The sequence below is a fragment of the Calliopsis andreniformis genome, chromosome 7 (assembly GCF_051401765.1).
Source record: "Calliopsis andreniformis isolate RMS-2024a chromosome 7, iyCalAndr_principal, whole genome shotgun sequence".
Classification (NCBI taxonomy): Eukaryota; Metazoa; Arthropoda; class Insecta; order Hymenoptera; family Andrenidae; genus Calliopsis; species Calliopsis andreniformis.
Window position 1 is genome coordinate 11,966,890 of NC_135068.1, and position 18,671 is coordinate 11,985,560.

The 18,671-nt window shown below is 37.8% G+C and overlaps 6 protein-coding genes across 7 annotated transcripts; 2 read left to right on the forward strand and 4 right to left on the reverse strand.

The window, feature by feature from the left end:
• Positions 1-549: 549 nt before the first annotated feature.
• Cnk (connector enhancer of ksr) lies at positions 550-9,579 on the reverse strand. Its single transcript, XM_076382292.1, has 12 exons — positions 9,456-9,579; positions 8,395-8,984; positions 8,024-8,134; positions 7,706-7,956; positions 5,537-7,632; positions 4,169-4,298; positions 3,597-4,094; positions 3,394-3,534; positions 2,431-3,095; positions 1,972-2,373; positions 1,551-1,780; positions 550-1,489 (listed from the first exon to the last, which is right to left on the reverse strand). Exons 1-12 carry the CDS (start codon positions 9,511-9,513, stop codon positions 1,286-1,288), a joined length of 5,376 nt encoding a protein of 1,791 aa, XP_076238407.1. The 5' UTR covers positions 9,514-9,579; the 3' UTR covers positions 550-1,285.
• A 322-nt stretch (positions 9,580-9,901) lies between these two features.
• Positions 9,902-11,347, reverse strand: Vti1b (Vesicle transport through interaction with t-SNAREs 1b). Its single transcript, XM_076382241.1, has 2 exons — positions 11,125-11,347; positions 9,902-10,514 (listed from the first exon to the last, which is right to left on the reverse strand). The coding sequence occupies exon 2, from the start codon at positions 10,416-10,418 to the stop codon at positions 10,074-10,076; it is 345 nt and encodes a 114-aa protein (XP_076238356.1). The 5' UTR covers positions 10,419-10,514; positions 11,125-11,347; the 3' UTR covers positions 9,902-10,073.
• LOC143181427 (centrin-3) lies at positions 10,538-11,088 on the reverse strand. The gene is made up of 2 exons (XM_076381810.1): positions 10,846-11,088; positions 10,538-10,782 (listed from the first exon to the last, which is right to left on the reverse strand). The coding sequence occupies exons 1-2, from the start codon at positions 11,072-11,074 to the stop codon at positions 10,538-10,540; spliced, it is 474 nt and encodes a 157-aa protein (XP_076237925.1). The 5' UTR covers positions 11,075-11,088.
• A 30-nt stretch (positions 11,348-11,377) lies between the features above and the next one.
• Alg2 (alpha-1,3/1,6-mannosyltransferase Alg2) lies at positions 11,378-13,134 on the forward strand. The gene is made up of 2 exons (XM_076382239.1): positions 11,378-11,753; positions 11,841-13,134. The coding sequence occupies exons 1-2, from the start codon at positions 11,511-11,513 to the stop codon at positions 12,819-12,821; spliced, it is 1,224 nt and encodes a 407-aa protein (XP_076238354.1). The 5' UTR covers positions 11,378-11,510; the 3' UTR covers positions 12,822-13,134.
• A 20-nt stretch (positions 13,135-13,154) lies between these two features.
• On the reverse strand, positions 13,155-15,096 carry Spf45 (splicing factor 45). The gene is made up of 4 exons (XM_076382240.1): positions 14,708-15,096; positions 14,326-14,637; positions 13,824-14,255; positions 13,155-13,713 (listed from the first exon to the last, which is right to left on the reverse strand). Exons 1-4 carry the CDS (start codon positions 14,822-14,824, stop codon positions 13,426-13,428), a joined length of 1,149 nt encoding a protein of 382 aa, XP_076238355.1. The 5' UTR covers positions 14,825-15,096; the 3' UTR covers positions 13,155-13,425.
• Positions 15,097-16,227: 1,131 nt separating this feature from the next.
• On the forward strand, positions 16,228-18,275 carry Cnbp (CCHC-type zinc finger nucleic acid binding protein). Of its 2 annotated transcripts, none has more exons than XM_076382105.1 (3): positions 16,228-16,379; positions 17,472-17,725; positions 18,051-18,275. In XM_076382105.1, exons 2-3 carry the CDS (start codon positions 17,483-17,485, stop codon positions 18,273-18,275), a joined length of 468 nt encoding a protein of 155 aa, XP_076238220.1. In that variant the 5' UTR covers positions 16,228-16,379; positions 17,472-17,482. The 2 variants fall into 2 exon arrangements, with proteins under 2 accessions (XP_076238220.1, XP_076238221.1); XM_076382106.1 differs by lacking the exon at positions 16,228-16,379 and adding an exon at positions 16,702-16,756.
• Positions 18,276-18,671: the final 396 nt, after the last annotated feature.

Below are 18,671 nucleotides of genomic sequence, written 5' to 3' on the forward strand. Positions count from 1 at the left end.
ACTATTAAAGCTTAGTTGTTTTAAACACTATTAACTCTTCCATTTGCTTTCTATTGCTACCGTTTAACATTACTACAATTCTACTTAAAAATTCATTTTCTTTGCTGATAGAAATCAAAACGAATGGAGCTGGCGCCAAAGTGAATGCACGCCATAACACTTGGAAAGCAATTTAAATGGACTGGTACTTCGTTTTATGGTGAGTCTTTTGTGTTTTTATTTGTTATATTTGCAATTGACTGCTGTAAATAGAAAATGGCCACTGTTCGTATTATTAAATGGTTTCCAATATATTTAAAAAAATATATACATATATAATAGTTACAAACTATTATAAAAGTACAGAAAATACAGAATGTATTTTTCGGTATTACAATACTTTTTAAAAACTTCTTTGAGCATAAATTATAATAAGAATCATGCACCTCAAATGATATATTAATAGCTAGAATACCGATTTTATTATATACAGAAATTAGATTAAGATATGTAGGCACTTCACACAACATCACATCGTGTATAAACGTATATGTATACAATATATTAATATGTATAAAATTATTTATAAAAGATTCTTAGAAAACTGTAGCATAGTACCTTTCTCTAAATTTCATTGGAACACAAGTTACAGGATGATCAGTTTTTCTGGAAACCTTCAGAGTGTTGGCAACATTTATTTCAAATGTTGCAAGTGCTGCCAACACCCATTAGGGGGTTCCCAATTAAACTGATCACTCTGTATAATATTGTTATACTAACTTTCAAGAGCACTTTCATTGTTTAATAATCAGAGTTTAATTTTTTGTATACATATACAGTAAAAAAAATTGTTTCACGTTAATATTTAAAATTGAAATAAGTATTTCAAGGTACTGTTAAGCTTCATAGCAATATTGTTAAAAATACCTTTCTAATATTTACTTTTCAAGTTTCAATAGACTCTTCTTAGTTTCATTTACATAATATTCTCTCGAAAACGCTTTAAAAGGCTCAATAGAACGTCTCAATTTCCCTATCAACATTAACCATAATTACAAAATGGAATCCTCTCGAATTGGATAAAAATCAGATTCTAAGGCAATGATTAGGTACTTCCTAATTTCTACAACAAGCTAACTTTCAAATGTTCATAAAATGGACGGTTGAATTTGAATACTCCTTGCAAAAATACCAGTAAACTCTCAAAAACTTGTCATATAAAACACCTGGTTACATTAACGAGTAAAAGAAATGATCTTTGGCTGTTATCATAGTAAATCAATGAACTACTTCATCCAGTTACTTTCTAATGCGTGTCTCGATTGCTCTTATTGCGATTGCGAAGTAACGAAGCGTCCAGAAGAGAATAAGTACCAGGTTCGAACACTGGTGGGTATTCTAGCCCAGGGTAATCAGGTGGTGGCGATGTGGGTGGAGGTATATAAGGCAATGTTGGTGGCGATAGTGTGTTTCTTCCTGAACCTTTCTGGGATGAAGGATTTGTGCCACTCTAAAAAGAAATTTCTCAGATTAGTCACTCAGTAGAATATTTAGAATCTCTTTGTACATACTTTGGGCACCACATTTGGGACACATGGCGATGGGGTGTCTGGACTCCAATCACTGACAGAGCTAACAGAACTGAAACTCTGGCTAAGAGTCTGAGGACTATTCCCATTGAAGGAACTCACTGACTGGCCAATCCCACTGTCGCCAGGACTTTGGCTGTTGGATCGACTGGGCAGTCGAGACTGGTTGTAGCACTTCTCTCGAAACAGTGCTCTGTGTAATCTCGGGGATCCTTTAGAAATTAATATGGAATTGGAATCAACTTTGTAAATTCTAATCAAAGTTACAAAAGTATTTTTGAATTGAGATTAATACTTTCAGTGGGAAAAATTCAGATTATTATTTATTGCTCCCTGAATCATGTGTTTAGAGAATCTTCAGTTCTTTAATTTAGAAATTTCAGATTTGAAGAATATTTCTTACCCAACAAAGTCTTCTGCGTGTCCTTAGGCAAGTCCAGCGTGTTAGGCTTCTGCTGGCACTTATTCCCAAATAGGTTCCTCAGTCGACTAGGTTTCTGGACCTGCTCAGCCTTATCCAAATGCATTTCAAACGCTGCCGTCATTCCTTCTTGTTCAAATGGAGAAGTTGGCATAGGAGGTGGCTGATACTGTGCCACATTCTTTAAACGAATCTTGTCATAGTCCATGTCCTTTTTATCAGTTCTCCGTAGAGAATCTAGCCAATGTTTGTCTGATGAAACATGCTCGCGTCGATTAGTTAAATTGAAGCTTCCTTTACGACTTATGGAGGATTCTTTCTTCACACGTTGCAGTGTCTCATAAGAGGAGTGGAATACAAGGTCGTTGCTGGATTCAGAGCAACCTGGAAAATGAATTCATTACATGCTCTGTGATATTTTTGTCTCACTGCAGAACTTACCCTCGTTTCGAGCCAGTCGCTTGGGCAACTTCACATCTTCTGTGAAGCTATTGTTCCTAGATGAGTAATAATCGTAGGCTCTGGGGATTTCGTGATTAGGTGCTTGATAGGCACAAGCATTGGTGCTGTAATCTTCTGTGGCTCCTTGTCTCTCAGACCTCTCAACGCGATACGAGGGTCCAGGATACTTCTGCTCACTTGTGACACTTTTTGAGTGACTCGGATGAGAATTCAGCCCATTGAGTGTTTTCTTCTTATGTACGCAGTTCAATTCGCTGGACTTTTTGTGACCCAAGAATTTGGACAAATCTCTATTTTCTGTTTCAAAGTCTCCACTCAATTGTCTCATCAGATTCGAGTTATCTATATTTCTAGTGTATCCATAAGACGCACTGTTTGCTGCTTCTTCATTATTTTTACTTCTCACGTGTATGACCTCGTTGGAGACAGCTTCAGTTGCATTTCTAGGAGGCTCGTTGACCATTCCATTGTCATAAAAGTTTCTGTGCTGGACGTGAACGTGGTCGCTGGTCAGAGGAGTTATTCGTGGCGACACTGATCTGTTTCTCGTTACTTGTCTTCGATCTTCTCTTTGGGATAACATGAACTCTTCTAGGGTGATGAAACCTTGGTCATCGGGTCTCCTAGTTCTGCTATTAGAATACCTAGATATGGAACAATCCACTAATTATTTTTATTGGGAAGGGAATGTTAACAGAAACGTTAGTAATATAAGTAATAAAGGAAAGAGCAGAGGAGAGTTATCGAAGAGAGGAGAGACATGCACAAAGTACAAACATGTAAAATAAATTTCGTCAATATCTTCAGTGAATTATTTTATTATAAAATAGAATTTGTATAACAATAGTTCCCAGTTCTCTTTCTCATCAATAGATTAAGTATGTGGCCATGTCAGTTAGCAACGAAATTAGTGTCGGTTTCACAGCATGCAATGGAAGTTACCTGTCTGTTGTACGTCTGTAATCACCCATATCTTGGCTGCTGGACATGTCAGTGGCGCTTTGAGACGCAGACAGTCCATAAAAAGTGCTCCCTGCTATCGTCATGTGCAGGTCTGGGGAATTTGGAACAGAGTCTTGTTTCCTATAAAGAAGAAAATTGTTAAGCTTGACTTCTAATTCTACAATTGATTAAAGTGAACTTACTTATTCGGCGTAGATGTGGGAAGCACTTTCCTATAGCTCCTAAATTGTGCAGTGGGAACAGGGACATTGTGATTCTTTGCACCAAGAAACTTCAAATACTTTCTGTCTAAGCTAGCACCACTCATCTCATGGTCCTTGTATCCAGTAGAATCCTTGCGGACCACCTTTTTCAAGGAGCCAAAAGATTTCTCAAGATTTGGTTTGTATTCTGGCACATGTGTGTTTTTAGGTTTAGTTTTCTGTTCGCTATCGCTCTCGTCTGTCTCGCTGAAGAGAGCACTGTTTCTGCTGTGGCCATCAGCGCCTAGAGTTGCTTTATTAATTGCATCCAACCATATTGCAAGAGAGTCTTCTGTGTCTGCAGCGAAATAGAACACTGTTCCCGTGTGATAAACCTTGAACGCGTATTTTCTTGACTTTACTTCTGCAGCTCTCGAGACTGTGAAGCCAGGCAAAGCTATGAGGCAATCTGCTTTTATGCTGTTTTGAGCCTTGAACCTATGTTTCAGAATATGGTATAGATTAATATTTATGTAGCGCATAAATTGAGAGAAGAATTTTGTTTGACAAACCTGTATAGAGAGGAGCACTTCAAGATGAACCAAGCTTTAGCCCAAGCACCACCTGCTCCTCTTGTTCGATAGGTCAGCCATCCTTCTAGATCACCTGTGCCTATGTCTTTGACAGAGATATTCCTTTTTCCTAGTAATACAGAGAAGAACAATTAATATTCATGAATATGAGAACGATTCTGTTGATATACACTTCGCAGCAAAATTAAAGGATTACTAATTTTGAGACGAAAAGTTGTCAATTTTTGAGTTGTTGTATCTCCGTAAAAAAAAATCGTAGGGGGATCAGCCTAGACTCATTTAAAAGGGTAAAGCCTCTACTCTTACACCCCTGAGTTGAACTTGTCTCAAAAAATTCCTCCACTCCACGACCCGCCGAGAAAGAGGGGATGGTTTTCCCTCGAATGTTTATTAACTTCGGTCAACTCTCAGAGACTTGATAAATTTTTTTTGCGATTTTTTTTGGGAGGATATCAAAGAAGGAACCCTCCCCTTTCGAACGAGACCTTAAAAAGTGTCTTACGATTTTTTTTCGCCGAGTTATCGCACTCTGAATGAAGTGGTGTATAAGGTACACTTTAATTGAAATTGTATGCAAGGTACACTATTTGTTTAAAGTACCATAACTCATCAAAAAAAAATCGTAGAATGTTCGTTAAGGTCTCGTTCAAAAGGAGAGGGTTCTAGCTGTGATATCCTCCCAAAAGAGAACACAAAAAAAATTTATCAAGTTCCTGAGAGTCGTCTGAATTAGAACAATATTCTGGGAAAAACCATCTCCTATTTCTCGACGTGTCATGGATCAGAGAATTTTTTTCGGACAAGTTCAACTCAGGGATGTTAAAGAGGAGGCTTTGCCCTTTAGAATGAGACCAGGCTCACTCCACTGCGATTTTTTTTTACAGAGTTACAGCAGCTCAAAGATTGGTCTCTTTTTCGGTCTCTGGATCACTGGGTGATTCCAAGCCTGGAGGCTCACTTTTCCCTTAGACCTCGATATCTCGGCGAAAAAAAATCGTAAGACACTTTTTAAGGTCTTGTTCGAAAGGTGAGGGTTCTAGCTTTGATATCCTCCCAAAACAGAACGCAAAAAAAATTTATCAAGTTCCTGAGAAACGACTGAAGTTGAGGAACATTTAGGGAAAAACCACCCTCTCTTTCTCGGTGTGTCGTGGATCAGAGAATTTTTTTCGGAAAAGTTCAACTCAGGAGTGTAAAAGTAGAGGCTTTGCCCTTTAAAATGAGACCAGGCTCACCTCGTTGCGATTTTTTTTGACGGAGCTACAGGAGCTCAAAAACCGACTATTTTTCGGCTTAAAACTGGTGATTCTTTAACTTTGCTGCGAAGAGTATTTATAAATTTCTTACTTGCAAATAATATACTTCGCTTTCTATTACTTCTGGGGCTACTGCTGGACGATTTACTCAAGCTCCCATGCAATCCAATGCTTCTGGCTACCATCATAGCTTTATTAACTACGCCCTTCTCACAATTTTTCTCCTTCTCAGAGATTTTGGACCTATGATCTAGAAACTGCGATTGCTTTGAGGAGCAGGAACCATCTGGAGAATCCATAGTTTGAGTGTAAGACTCATGGTTATGGCACTCCATCGTTGAACTGGCATAAACAAATTTCTCGGCGAAAGGTTCATACTTATCACAGACAGATTTATTTTCTATGTACGAGGAGTCCACATTTAGAGTGGGTCTGTGTTCACTATTCAAGAAGCTCATTTCGTCGAATTCCATCGATTTTTCTGTGTAACTACTGCAAGCGTCAAAGTAATCTTGCTTCTCTTGAAAATCGAGATTGCTCTTGACGTGATTATCTATGCAAAATTCTGGCTTCTTCAGATCTCTTCTGACGCTCGGTCTCTGAAGCACGCGATATTTCTCCTGATCTTCGAAAGATTTTGAAGACGAGTTCACAGTATATTTCGAGTAATATTTACGTGGAGGAGGATCTGGAGGTATCGAATGAGACTTAGGCTCTAATTTTTTACTAGATTCAACTTTTGTTGGCTCAATTGAATCCTCAGTCTTCGTATTGTCGCTTTGTATCTTCTCATATATCTTAATTTGTGGCAAATTTTGAGTCACGCTTAATGCATTGTCCTCGGCAGAATGCAAATCACAGTTTGTTCGTGTTTGTTCTTCAGCTTGCACCCTTTCTTGTATCGATACACTGGAAGGTTTCCTCTCTACTCTAATGTGTTCCTTCTGAGTGGAATTAAATGTCTGAAGAATTTTCTCGAATTTACTTAAGCTTTGATTGCTCCCACTGTTCATCGATTCTTCATAATTGGAAGTCGAATTATTCGCAAAATTTTGATTGCTCGATGCTATGGACACGTTCTCCAAATCAGCGCTTAAATTATCGATATTCTTTTTGTTACCTATATTTACATCAGAGATAATACACTCTTTATTGCTTTGGTTTACTATACTGTTCCTACGATTTATATCAGTTATATTATATACAAGATTTTTAGGCGAGTCTGGCGCTTCAGATTGCTCTTTTTCATTCTGCACAATATATTTCTCAGTATTAGTAACTCTTTGAATATTGCTATCGAAGCTCGTTTGAGTACTCTGCTTTCTATCGTCAACATCCTTTAATTTCTGTTGATTCTCAGAGTTCGTAGAAGCTACTTGAATATCAGTCTTAGTTGCAGATAAATTGCTCACGTTATTCGTCGACGACTCCATCGTATGAAACAGCTTCTGCTTCCTTTCCTCTATGCTGTCAGAGTCCATTAGGTCGTATGCTGGTGTGCTGTAACTTTTATCCAATTTACCTCGCTCTTTACTGCATATATTAGACTCTACACTTTTATTACTATGTCTATCCCTAAGAAAATTGTTACACTCGTCTAAAGGCACGCTCGTATCACTCAAATTGTTATTGGTAACATTAGCAGACGTTTGAGACACTTGGCTAGGATTACTCGTATTACTAGTAGTTAACGTTTCCTCGCAATTTTTCACTGCTTTCTCAGTTTTTGTATCCTGCGCTGTGCCATCCATCTGAGGAATATCAGATTTAATAGATTTCTCTTGGAACTGTACCTTTTTATCGTCACTACTTTGTCCCTCTGGCCTTTTCTTCCTTTTACTTTGCTCTATGCTCAAACATGTCTGTGATCGCAGATCCGAAGGCACATTGTCTAAGCCATGAGCACAAGACGCTGCTTTGTCCCTTAGCTGGGAGGTTGTGCTGTGCTCCTGCTTCAATTCTTTCCAAAACTGTTCGATATCAATCCCATGTTTAGTGGTAGGACTAGCACCAGTTATAGTGGCCCTTCTTTGTACTGAATTTCTTGGTTTTGTTGAGTACAGTCGGATCGATAGGGGCGGTTCTGCTTCGCTATCTGAATCGCTGCTGTCTATGATCATTGTGTCTAGTATATTAACTGTGTCTAAAATACTTGCTGGCTCTGGACTGGGGTTCTTTGGCATGTGCCTGTGGAAATTTTAGAATTTTAGAATGTTAAAGAAAAAATTAAATGTAATACACTTTTGTACGAAGTGAATACCTTGGCAATGGCATCGTGAAATCTGGTATAGTTAGTAACTCTGGTCTTGGGGATGGAAGATTGTGTTGCCACCTTGTCGTGTACGTCGTTTTCTTGTTGCTTGGAAGTCTATACGGTTTTATATAAATTTGACCATACACTTTTGTGTGCCTTGGCCTTCGTTTTAAGGTTAGCAGCACTTCAGCTGGACTTTCACGAAATAACTCTAGAAGATTTTTTCTTTCCCAGCCAACTACTGTCTGATAGTTTACCTAAAGTATTAAACCACTAATTAAGTTTCTTTACTAGGGATTTTAGAAATTGAAAAAGAGAAAATACCTGTACTATTTCATCCCCTTCTTCCATTTTGCCACACTGATGTGCAGCTGATCCAAATTTAATCTCAGCAATTTGATGTGCTCCATGAAAAGATGGTAAAATATAAAATCCCTGCAAAAATATATGACTGTCAATTTTGAGTGAACTACTATGAGAACTGTACTTCTGTCTAACAGCTTGATTAAATGCAACACTATCAAGGCAGGATGTCAGAGCTCTGGTGAATGAATATTTTAAGCTTTATCTATAAAGGATGTAGCAGATAATTTCTCATCTGTTGATTACAGCATGCAATGAAGTATTCTATATTTCTGTTTCACAAAAGGAAGATTCTGTTGAAACTAAAGTAGCTAAAAAGTTCTCAAACTTACCAAGTCATCTCCAGGTTTCTTTTTTAATGTAGCCAAGTCTAAACTAGCGGGTTGCAGTATCATAGGATCAGTAATATCCTGTATTATATAATCTGCCAATTTGGCCAGTTGACCACAGATTGTCCTAATTTCTTCTATTGGCTTGTCCGCAAATCTGTCTCTTTGCGCACATGTAGCCATTTCCAGAGCCAGCTTCATCAATTCCGCTTTTTTATCATTGTACTCTAGTTGTCCACTGAAAGGAGGACGGTCAAGCCATCTCACCAGTGGTTTTACCGCCGTTATAACTGATGCTACGTCAGATAATGTTTGAGTTGTGACTGGCTTAGAGTCTGTCTGATGGGATAGTTCATTCTGCAAGCTATGGGCTTGGCAAGACAGCCGTAGCGCCAGAAGCTGTAGATTTTCTCTGTCAAGCTCATAGTGGAAGTTCCTTAAATATTCTACAGCCTCTAGAATGATCTCTTGGTGACCAAGTTTTAACACTCCTAGGTGTTCCAAATCTTCTGGTCTCAGACTTAATAATTGCTGTCCACTGACACCGTGGTTTGTGAAACTATGCACGTAAGGCAGCACAGAGTTATCCAAGCCTGCAAAACAATGAATAAACTTATTGCTTGCTTGGATAAAATAGTTTTATTACTTCTGCAATGTGCAGCGATGTGTACATGCAACATAATATATTTCTGATGCAAAAACATGAAAAAATGAAAAATAATTCTGTTATTTTTCTCTATTTTTAGTGGAAAGAAGTCTTATTTCAAAGTAGAAAAGATTGTGCATTGCAGTGTTAAGCATTCTTTGTTGGAAATAACGCATCATCCGTGAATTACACTCTCGTGACGAATGATTAAACGAATCAACGCTGTTTTACACATGTAATGAAGTGACTGATGAACGGGAGAGGGGAGAGGGGAGAGAAGTGCGGGTGTAGATTACAAGTGGCACATTCACACGCGAATTTTAACGATGCACCATTTTGACGAGCCAGAAAAAACATCTCGTTCCTCGAGATTCAGGAAAAAGTGCAGGAATTCAAAAGGAAACTCGATTTTTCGCACCTTTTAACCATTCGCACACTTGATCGGTTTTCCATTCGGCTACATTAACATACGCCATGACCCGATCATGTATCGGTTCACAAAACACTAAAGATTCTGCTCGTCTTCGCTTGCTCTAATTTCCAACTCGCCCCGTCGATAACTATTAAATTCACGATTCAACCATGAATGAAATACAGCTGTAGATTCGTCACCTTATAAGTTTTTGTGACTTCAGGCGACTGCTTTACCGATTAAGAAAATTTCTGATTGATTCTAGAGACCTCTGCTCTGCTCTGGGGGTATTTCAGGAGAAAGGGAAATTTTGGTATATTCTGAAAAAATACTATTTGAAAATTCTGGTAATATCTGGGCCAGCTAAGCGCTTTCAAAATTCCACGTTTTTGTAGGACACTCTGTAATGATCAGTTTTCTTGGAGTCCCAAAATTATACTCCCAAATCTTATTAGACTAATTTATTATACCAACTTTAATTAAAATACATTAGGATATTTGAAGTATAAGGTAACTTTAAATACTTTTTATACAATAATTACATTAGAGAAATTAGGAATTAGTGTGTGTAGATATTCATATATATACATGGAATATTGCAATTGAGTTAGGAAATGCATTGTGTTATTTATGAAAAAATTTTAAATATATAATAATAGCAAGTATGGCTATTTCTAATAATATAATTAATATCAACACGAATTTGTTCCCCAAAACCCTCCTCCTCATCATATTTAGAATTCTTCTGGTTTTATCCAATTCCTCATCTGTTTGGGATAATCTTCTCTTTGCGTGTAACAATCTTTCTCTCTGCTCACCCAGTCTAGAGATCACTTCTGTCCCTATTTGTTCACTTTCAATGGCTACTGCTTGAGATCTGGCCACAGACTGGGCAGATCGCTGCAGAGTTGAATTGCCTTCTAATAGGGTACGCCGGTGTTCTTCTTCCCAATCAATTCCAAAATTCATGGTGGCAGTTTTAGTATATTACATTCATAACAGGAAAAACTGAGTTTCTTTAAGCTCCAAGATCCATCATGATCTCTGTGAATTCACTTTCATTAACTAAAATCAAAAACATATTATTATTAGAGATGTATGTACTGAAAAATGATGAAGTAGAAGTTTAAAATGTTTTTACTGGAACCATCTTGATCTAAATCAAATTCTTTAATCATAAGCTCCATTTCTTCAACAGTTAAGTTAAAGTCAAGCTTCTCATTAAGCTTCTGTAAATCATCTAATGTTATCTTATTTGTGGAATTATTTGTAAATAGTTTAAAGACATATTTAATTTCTTCTGAGGGTTTTTGCTTACTCAATTTCTCAGACACTATAAACAAAGAAATTTCAATACAGGGAAGACTGCACACAGCCAATGAACTATTAAACACACCAATGTAATTGAAATCAGCAAAGGAAATTTTGTTAGAACTGTGTTTGTCATACATTCGCATCATAGTCAAAACAAATGATTTCTTAACAGTAAAGCCCAGAGCCTTCAAAGCAGCTTTCATTTCATAATAATCTAAGTAACCATCAGCATCTCTGTCCATCAAATGAAATGACTCTTCCAACCGCTTTTTATCATCCTCCCCGAAGAGGTTCCTCACGGTATTTGGCATAATTGATAAAAGCTACTCAAATATCAGTGAAATTAATTAATCAGGGTTACCTTATCAGTGCAGTTGCAAAAAGTGATAAAGAATAACTGGATAACTTCTTTTGTTATTCAACTAATCACAGAAGAACAGGAATTATCACTCAGACGCAATTGTTTTCAATTTTCTCTCTTCTATATGTCCACAATTGTGTTCACGAATCCTTTCTAAATTATATTACAACTTCACAGAATTTTTTTCACCTATGAACTATAATAAACAGTCGTCTAATCTTTTGGCGGTTTCCATGACTTTGACAGACGCGATCGTTCGCTTCTCTGCGTGTTAAAAATAGCCTTTATTTTACGAGGTGTTAACAGGTGTTCACCGAGGCCGGTGATACCTACAGTGGATATTAATTCCAGTTTCTGTGAATGAATTTCCATTTAATTAAAAGAAAATGACTCGAATCACGTTCCTGCACCCAGATCTTGGAATTGGAGGAGCAGAGCGATTGGTGGTCGATGCCGCGTTAGCTTTAAAGAAAAAGGGTCATGAGGTTACTTTCGTGACAACTCATCACGACCCAGAGCATTGCTTCTCTGAAACCAAAGATGGAACGATCCCTGTCACTGTTGTTGGAAACTGGCTGCCTAGACACGTGCTGGGCAAATTCTTTGCACTCTTTGCTTACATACGTATGGTGAGTCTATTTCTCCAGAAGTCCAAATTTGGCGTTCTAGTATTCTTCTGAGGTCATTGCTGAGAAATGTTTCTTATATATTTGCAGGTCTATGCGGCTTTCTATATCATTCTCTGCGAGCATCAGCCAGATGTTGTATTCTGTGACCTAGTGTCTGTTTGCATTCCTATTCTTCGGTTGAGAATTCCGTACATAATATTTTATTGCCATTATCCGGACCAATTACTTTCTCAGCCTAAAGGCATTAGTAAGCAGCTGTACCGTATTCCTCTGAATTATTTGGAGGAAGTTACGACTGGAATGGCGCATAAAATATTTGTGAATAGCAAGTATACTCAGGGGGTGTTTAAGGAGACCTTTAAGAAACTTGATATTGAACCAGAGGTGTTGTATCCGTCCATTAATACAGACTTCTTTGACAAAACTCGGATAATATCCTTGGAAAGAGTGCTTGATAAAAAATTACCAGCAGATAGTATTATATTGTTGTCAATTAATAGGTATGAGAGGAAGAAAAACTTGGGATTAGCAATTGAAGCTTTAGCAGAGCTTAAGAAATATTTAACTGATGAGGAGTATAAAAAAGTGTATTTGCTTGTGGTTGGTGGGTATGATAAAAGAGTTGAGGAGAATGTAGAACATTATTTAGAGCTGATAGGGCTTGCTGATGAATTACATGTTACTGATAAGGTAATATTCCTCCGGTCCCCTTCAGACATTGACAAAGTATCTATTTTGCATCATTGTAAGATTTTATTATACACACCGCCAAATGAACATTTTGGTATTGTTCCACTTGAAGCAATGTACACAGGTAAACCAGTGATTGCTCATAATTCAGGTGGTCCAAAAGAATCTGTGATTTCTGGAGTTACTGGGTATTTAGTTGATCTGTCTGGTGATGCATTTGCTTCTAAAATAGCTGCCTTGATAAAAGATCCAACACTTATTACAGAATTTGGCAAGGCAGGGAAAGATAGATTCATGAACACATTCAGTTTTGCTGCATTTAGTATTCAGTTAAACAAAGCAGTTGAAGACTTAATTAGCAGTAAAAAATTGAAATGAAGTGATTGTTAAACTTTTTATATATTATCAAAGACTTGAATTGTTATATTTTAATTATATTTTTTATACAATAGAAATATATTGTAGATTATGGCAGGGATTAAAGCTATAGTAATTTGAGCAGTCTGCTAAATTTCCTATTAAAATATTATTTGTTATATTAGAAGCATATGTTCCTCCATTTTCTTTGACAAGGTGTACTTCTCATAGGTCTTTTAATTAAAAGTTGAGAATATTTATTAGCTTTATTCATGTAGGATAGAAAATGTTTAATCCATATTTATTATTTATATTTATTGTGCACATGATCTTTATATTACATTCATAAGATCAGTACTTATATGGTACATATAAAAACATGCAAGCATCACTTACATCTTATTCAGTTTTAAATGGAATATGAATTGAAATATTTTTTTAATGTGTAGACTATTATGTAAACTTTCTCTTTGTTAGATAATTAGTCCTATGCGATTCAAACGTAATAAAATAAAGATTACATTAAAACTAGAGCATACTCTCGAGTTTTCCACATATTAGTCAACACATTAATTTAATACAATTCTTTTGTCGCATTTATTGAGTAAAATCGTTCAGTAAGAAATTAGTCCATTAATTGTAAACTATCGAGCTTTTCACTGGAATAGAAACCCGCTTTGACTTGTCTTCCACCAAAAAATCGTCCATTTAAATCTACAACAGCTTTGATAGCACTCTCTATTCTCTTAAATTCCACGAAGATTCTGACAGCTTCTTCTGGCGCAGCTTCTGTTACTTCGTGGATGATAACTCGCGCGACATCGCCATATTTTGTGTTACACTCGTCTTTAACTTCAGGTTCGAGATCCTCGTCCACTTCTCCAGGGCCAACCATGTTACGTAATAACACGACCTTTGAAAAATAGCATAGATTTTTAAACGGAAAGCATTATTTTGTACGTGTACTTGTTTTGTTATACATTTGAAGGAAATGTATTAATAAAAAAGCCATTGGAAGATTACCTTGCTCGGGCATTTCATTATTTCAGTAATGCTAGGCTCTTCAGAAGGCTGTGGTGTAAGGGTCTGTTGTTGTGCAGGCGGTGGAGAAGCGGTAACAGGTGGAGGAGGTGGCATAAGTTGCTCCCTTTCCCCAACAATTCTTCCACCTCTTTTACTGGTTTTTTCCACTTGCAAGGCAACAGACATCCCTTGCTCTTTTTTACCAAGCCCCTGTCCTTCTTTGAAGCCATATTTAGCCATTATTTTTGCTGCAACAGAAGATGTTGCATATCCCATGCTAGTTGGTGGTCTGGCTACTGGGGGAGGAAGATCGGATGACTCTTGCAGGGAAGGTGGAGGTGCTATAGCTGCTCCACCAGCAATTCCCCTAGATGTTGGTGTTCTTTCTTCATCTCTCTCAGGAGCTACCATTGTAGTATTTCCAGAGGTAGTCTGAAAAGGCATTTCTTTCCATAACAAACATATTTCTACTTATTATTGTGTTTGAAGAATTGTAAAATACCTGTGTATCTTCAAACCTCGAGCTATCCCTTCTACGTTTACGCATTTCAGTTTCTTGATCATGTTCTCTGTCACGTAAATCCCTCAATTCTTTAACAACCTTATCGTACTCATTAGGCCACATAGGATCATACTCATTCACTACATTCCAATCAAATTCACCACCTACCCCTATACTACTAACAGTACTGGAAGAAAGTGGATTACTATGTGGTCCATCTTCATCTCTATCTGCATTTCGATTCGACTTTGACTTTAAATCTATCACAGGTGCTAATACTGCTGTGGCTTTTCTATATTGTTCGCGCTTTGGCTAAACACATAATATAGCAATAATCTTGTATGGCTTTTGTAATTCAGTCATTATTATATAAGAAAATTACCTGTGTCGTAGCAGCTTTTTTTAATTGTAACTGAGATTGTAATAACTTAATGCTGGACGACCATCCAGCAACTTTCTCAGACGTTCGATGTTTATCAAAATCGTCGTACAAAGACATCGTGTTCGATTTCTGTCTGCCACGGAATATTTACGTTAAAACATAGTAGATTCGATTTCAAATTGAAAACAGATTCGTTAACAACAAATTACAATAAATCTTGTAATGAAAATTCAGGGTATTAAAGCCAAGGATCTCATAAAACAGTGGTTCTCAAATAAGCCAGCAATATTTTGCTTATTTTACTGTAATGTCATGAAAATGCTTGTAATTAAAGGATTCTTGAAAGAAAACACGATTTTACGTGTAATTAAAATTCATATACATTTGAGGTTAATGTGCTACAGTGATTCTATGAATGTGTCTGTTAATCGAAGTTTTAAATATATATATGCAATGTTACAATTTGAAAGGTATTGTCTTTTTAAGTTTCATTGGCAGACCAATCAGATGCAGCAGCAGTTTTGAATAACCAATCCTAACTTTCTTTCGAATATTCTTATTGGTTAAGTTACTCCATTCGTCTAGTAACAAATAAAACACCAAGGAAATAAATCAGTAACAAGGTTTGTGATTGGTTCTATATATCCTTTTAAATTACAATTGGTCGAATCAATAATACAACGTATTTTCTAGCCAATTATCGTAATTAATTAAATAGTCATTAATTAGATAAATTCAAGAATAGTCCTGAAGGGATAGAGTGGGGGAAAGCGGAAGTAGTATTAGCCAATCAGATTGCAGAAGAAGCCAATATGGCGACAAAATAACCTAAAAGCACTAAATTTCAGAAATTCAATTTTTCTAGATTTTCTGCTTTTTCCCTTGCAAAATAGAATTTATTGAATAAAATAATTTACAGAGAAATTAAAAGCAACGAAAGAGCAATTATTCGAGCCTAATTGTATCAGACTAGAAAAATTTATTAGGAACTATTATTGAATTTACAATTCAGGGATGTAACTAGTGAATATTCCGTATATTCCAGATTGAAAGTTATCAGCTTCCCCTAGACTGAATATTTAATTACAGAACTTACTGTTTATTAATAAAATATTTAATGAAGTATTGAGGAGCAATTAAGTATAAGCAAAGAGCAATTATTCAGTATCTTATATATAACTTTTTATAAATTATCTCAGAAATTATATAATATAATTTTAATACCAAAGTCCCTAGCTCTCCACAAAAGATTCTCTTAAATCCCTAAAAAAAAGGGAGGTCAGCAATAGAAACAGACTGACGAGTAATTATTTAAACTGTATTTAATAAGAATTAGCGAGCCTCGTGAGCCAATCTCGCGCAGGTGAATTGAAAATTTTGAATTGAACCCGGGATCTGGTCAATCATGATAGTCAACCCCCCACCAAGGACTCCTTGGGCCCTAGTGGAAATTCGTACCAACCAAAAGCCTCGAATCGCGAGAGCCTTTGGCGGGCAACGCTCCGACGATTGGCCGCTCTTCTCGTAGTCGATGGTCGCCGCAGTCATCCGGCTGAGTATCGGTTCGAGTTTTCCCAGGAAAACACTACTTCCCGCGGACCCATTGTCCCGACGCGTCGGCGAAGCCCAACGGAAGGAGAATCCATCGTGCGTGGTACATCGAGCACCTAAGGTGAGCCTCATCGCAGCAGCTAAAAACGAGCTCCCTGAACCCTCGTTCCTTATCGGCGGCTCTTTCTGCGCGATTTTACACGTGGTCCTCGACTTTCCTCGATTTCCCCTCGGATCTCCCCGTATTTCGTCTCGGCCACATATCTCCCCTGCTACATTTACGCCTGTTCATTATGCTCTCGTCGAATTGGGCTCGTCGTGCACGCGCACCTCGCCCTCGCCGATTCTTTTCCTCGGCCAGGCAAAAAAAAGCGCAGTACGGCGTCAGTCTTGGATGCCATCTTCGCGCCGTGGCGTACTTGCGTACCACCACTGCAAAGTGGGGGCGATCGAGCCACGTTGTACGATGGACGGCGATTTCTGAGCGATTTCTTCTATGTAAATTCGAGAATGCACGAAATATCGCGATTTTCTTGGGATCATATTTTTCGGGGGCCCCGAGGGTTGCCAGGGGCCGGGAAAAATGCCCGACGCTCCGCGACACGTGTATTCTAGAGTCCTTTAGTATGGACGATGCACGATGCCATTTTATACCGTTATTTAAAATAACTTGGGAATTTTCTTCAACTTTTTTTTCTAGCTTTTTCGGCCTTCTGTGAATGAATTTTTGAGATTTTTGAAGCACACCCACGCGTTTGGGGGTTTTCTAGCTTATTTTTCGGTTGGGAGGTTTTCTGGAAGTATCGTGTAACGATAAATATTTTTGCATCATGGATTTTCATTAGTTTTTAAGAGATACTGAAATTTGAAATTTGAAATTTTGAAATATTTTGTATTCCATTTATATATTATTATGTATCTAAATCATTTTATTGCAATATTGTTACTAGACTGCTCCTCAGATCTATGAAACTGGCTAGAAGTATTTCAATTGTACACTAGAATTGAATGAAAAAATATATTTGGAGCCTTGAAATATAATCAAGTAGTCGGTTTAACACATTCGAGATCAATGACCCACCCGTTGGGTCAAAGGCTTCTCCTCATCACCCGGAGGCACATTTGAGTCACTTTCAGACTTTCAAGTTTCAATTGAACTGAGTATGTTCACACTTTTTAAACAGTACATGCAAGAACACTTTCCTTGTTGCAGATTTCTAAAAAATGAGTTCAAGCGCGTGTTATAAATGTAACCGAATGGGTCACTATGCGCGGGAGTGTCCACAAGGCAGCGGAGGCGGTGGTAGAGTAGACCGTGGACGCGATAGAGAAGGTGGCTTTGGCCGTGGTCGTGATAAGTGTTACAAGTGCAACCAATTTGGGCACTTTGCACGTGAGTGCAAAGAGGATCAAGATCTTTGCTACCGCTGCCAAGGTGTTGGGCATATTGCAAAAGACTGCCAACAGGTCATTATATGCCTCTTATTCAATACAATATTTATTTCATCTCAATTTTGCTGTTTTGTTATTTAATGCAGTATAAGACTTCACAAAAAGTATGATAAAAGATGGAGTTAGATAAAAACCTATGTCTTTTAAGTCCCATAATTTGCAATTCAGAACTCTCTAATTTTGTATACATTCAGAGTTTCCATAAATTTGGCTTAAGATTTCAAAAAAAGTATGATAAAAGATATGGTTAGATAAAAATGTATGTCTTTCGAGTCTCATAATCTCCATAGATGCGTAGAGTGCAATGCTATGGTGTCATAATGTAGATCGTTCTTGGCAGGGCCCCGAGATGAGCTGTTACAACTGCAACAAGACTGGTCACATGGCTCGCAGCTGCCCCGAGGGTGGCAACGACTCTGGCCGTTTCGCGATGCAGAGCTGCTACAATTGCAATAAGACAGGTCATATCGCTCGCAACTGCACCGAGGCTGGAGGCAAGACGTGCTACGTCTGTGGCAAAACTGGTCACATAAGCCGCGAATGTGATCAGGACGACAGGAAGTAGGATATAACCGGAATCCGTGCCGCTCGCTTAACGATAAGCCGTTTACCGTCGCGCGCGCTACTACCGGGGATTGTAGCTAGGTAGGGATGTGCGAACGTATGTCTCGTTGATGCGTATAATCACTGAAAGCGCGTTTCGTCATAATCGTTCGAATTTCCATCTCTCCCCTGCCCAACTTCCGGAAGCCCATTTTTATTCCTAGTTTCCTTCCCCTCTATACATCGTTGTTCTCTTCGCCAAGAGTTTCTTCTTACGACGTCTTTGTTTTTCTTTTTTTTTTTTTTTTATTGCTGTTACACTTATACTACCATACATGCGCGCGCGCGCACAAAGGTACATCCACACACGGTACACATTCAGTGTTACATGAGACACACACGTACACGTACACAACAC

Bases quoted from the DNA above. Each gene is read 5' to 3' on its own strand.
- Alg2 (XM_076382239.1), top strand. From the start codon at position 11,511: ATGACTCGAATCACGTTCCTGCACCCAGATCTTGGAATTGGAGGAGCA. The intron at 11,754-11,840 runs GTGAGTCTATTT...ATATATTTGCAG, and splicing joins TCTTTGCTTACATACGTATG to GTCTATGCGGCTTTCTATAT.
- Cnbp (XM_076382105.1), top strand. From the start codon at position 17,483: ATGAGTTCAAGCGCGTGTTATAAATGTAACCGAATGGGTCACTATGCG. The intron at 17,726-18,050 runs GTCATTATATGC...CGTTCTTGGCAG, and splicing joins TTGCAAAAGACTGCCAACAG to GGCCCCGAGATGAGCTGTTA.
- LOC143181427 (XM_076381810.1), bottom strand. From the start codon at position 11,074: ATGCCAAATACCGTGAGGAACCTCTTCGGGGAGGATGATAAAAAGCGG. The intron at 10,783-10,845 runs GTGTGTTTAATA...CTTTGTTTATAG, and splicing joins TGCTGATTTCAATTACATTG to TGTCTGAGAAATTGAGTAAG.
- Spf45 (XM_076382240.1), bottom strand. From the start codon at position 14,824: ATGTCTTTGTACGACGATTTTGATAAACATCGAACGTCTGAGAAAGTT. The intron at 14,256-14,325 runs GTATTTTACAAT...ATGCCTTTTCAG, and splicing joins CGAGGTTTGAAGATACACAG to ACTACCTCTGGAAATACTAC. The intron at 13,714-13,823 runs GTAATCTTCCAA...TATTTTTCAAAG, and splicing joins TAATGAAATGCCCGAGCAAG to GTCGTGTTATTACGTAACAT.
- Cnk (XM_076382292.1), bottom strand. From the start codon at position 9,513: ATGGCGTATGTTAATGTAGCCGAATGGAAAACCGATCAAGTGTGCGAA. The intron at 7,957-8,023 runs GTATTTTCTCTT...TTAATACTTTAG, and splicing joins AAGGGGATGAAATAGTACAG to GTAAACTATCAGACAGTAGT. The intron at 3,535-3,596 runs GTAAGTTCACTT...TCTTCTTTATAG, and splicing joins CCCACATCTACGCCGAATAA to GAAACAAGACTCTGTTCCAA.
- Vti1b (XM_076382241.1), bottom strand. From the start codon at position 10,418: ATGAATTTTGGAATTGATTGGGAAGAAGAACACCGGCGTACCCTATTA.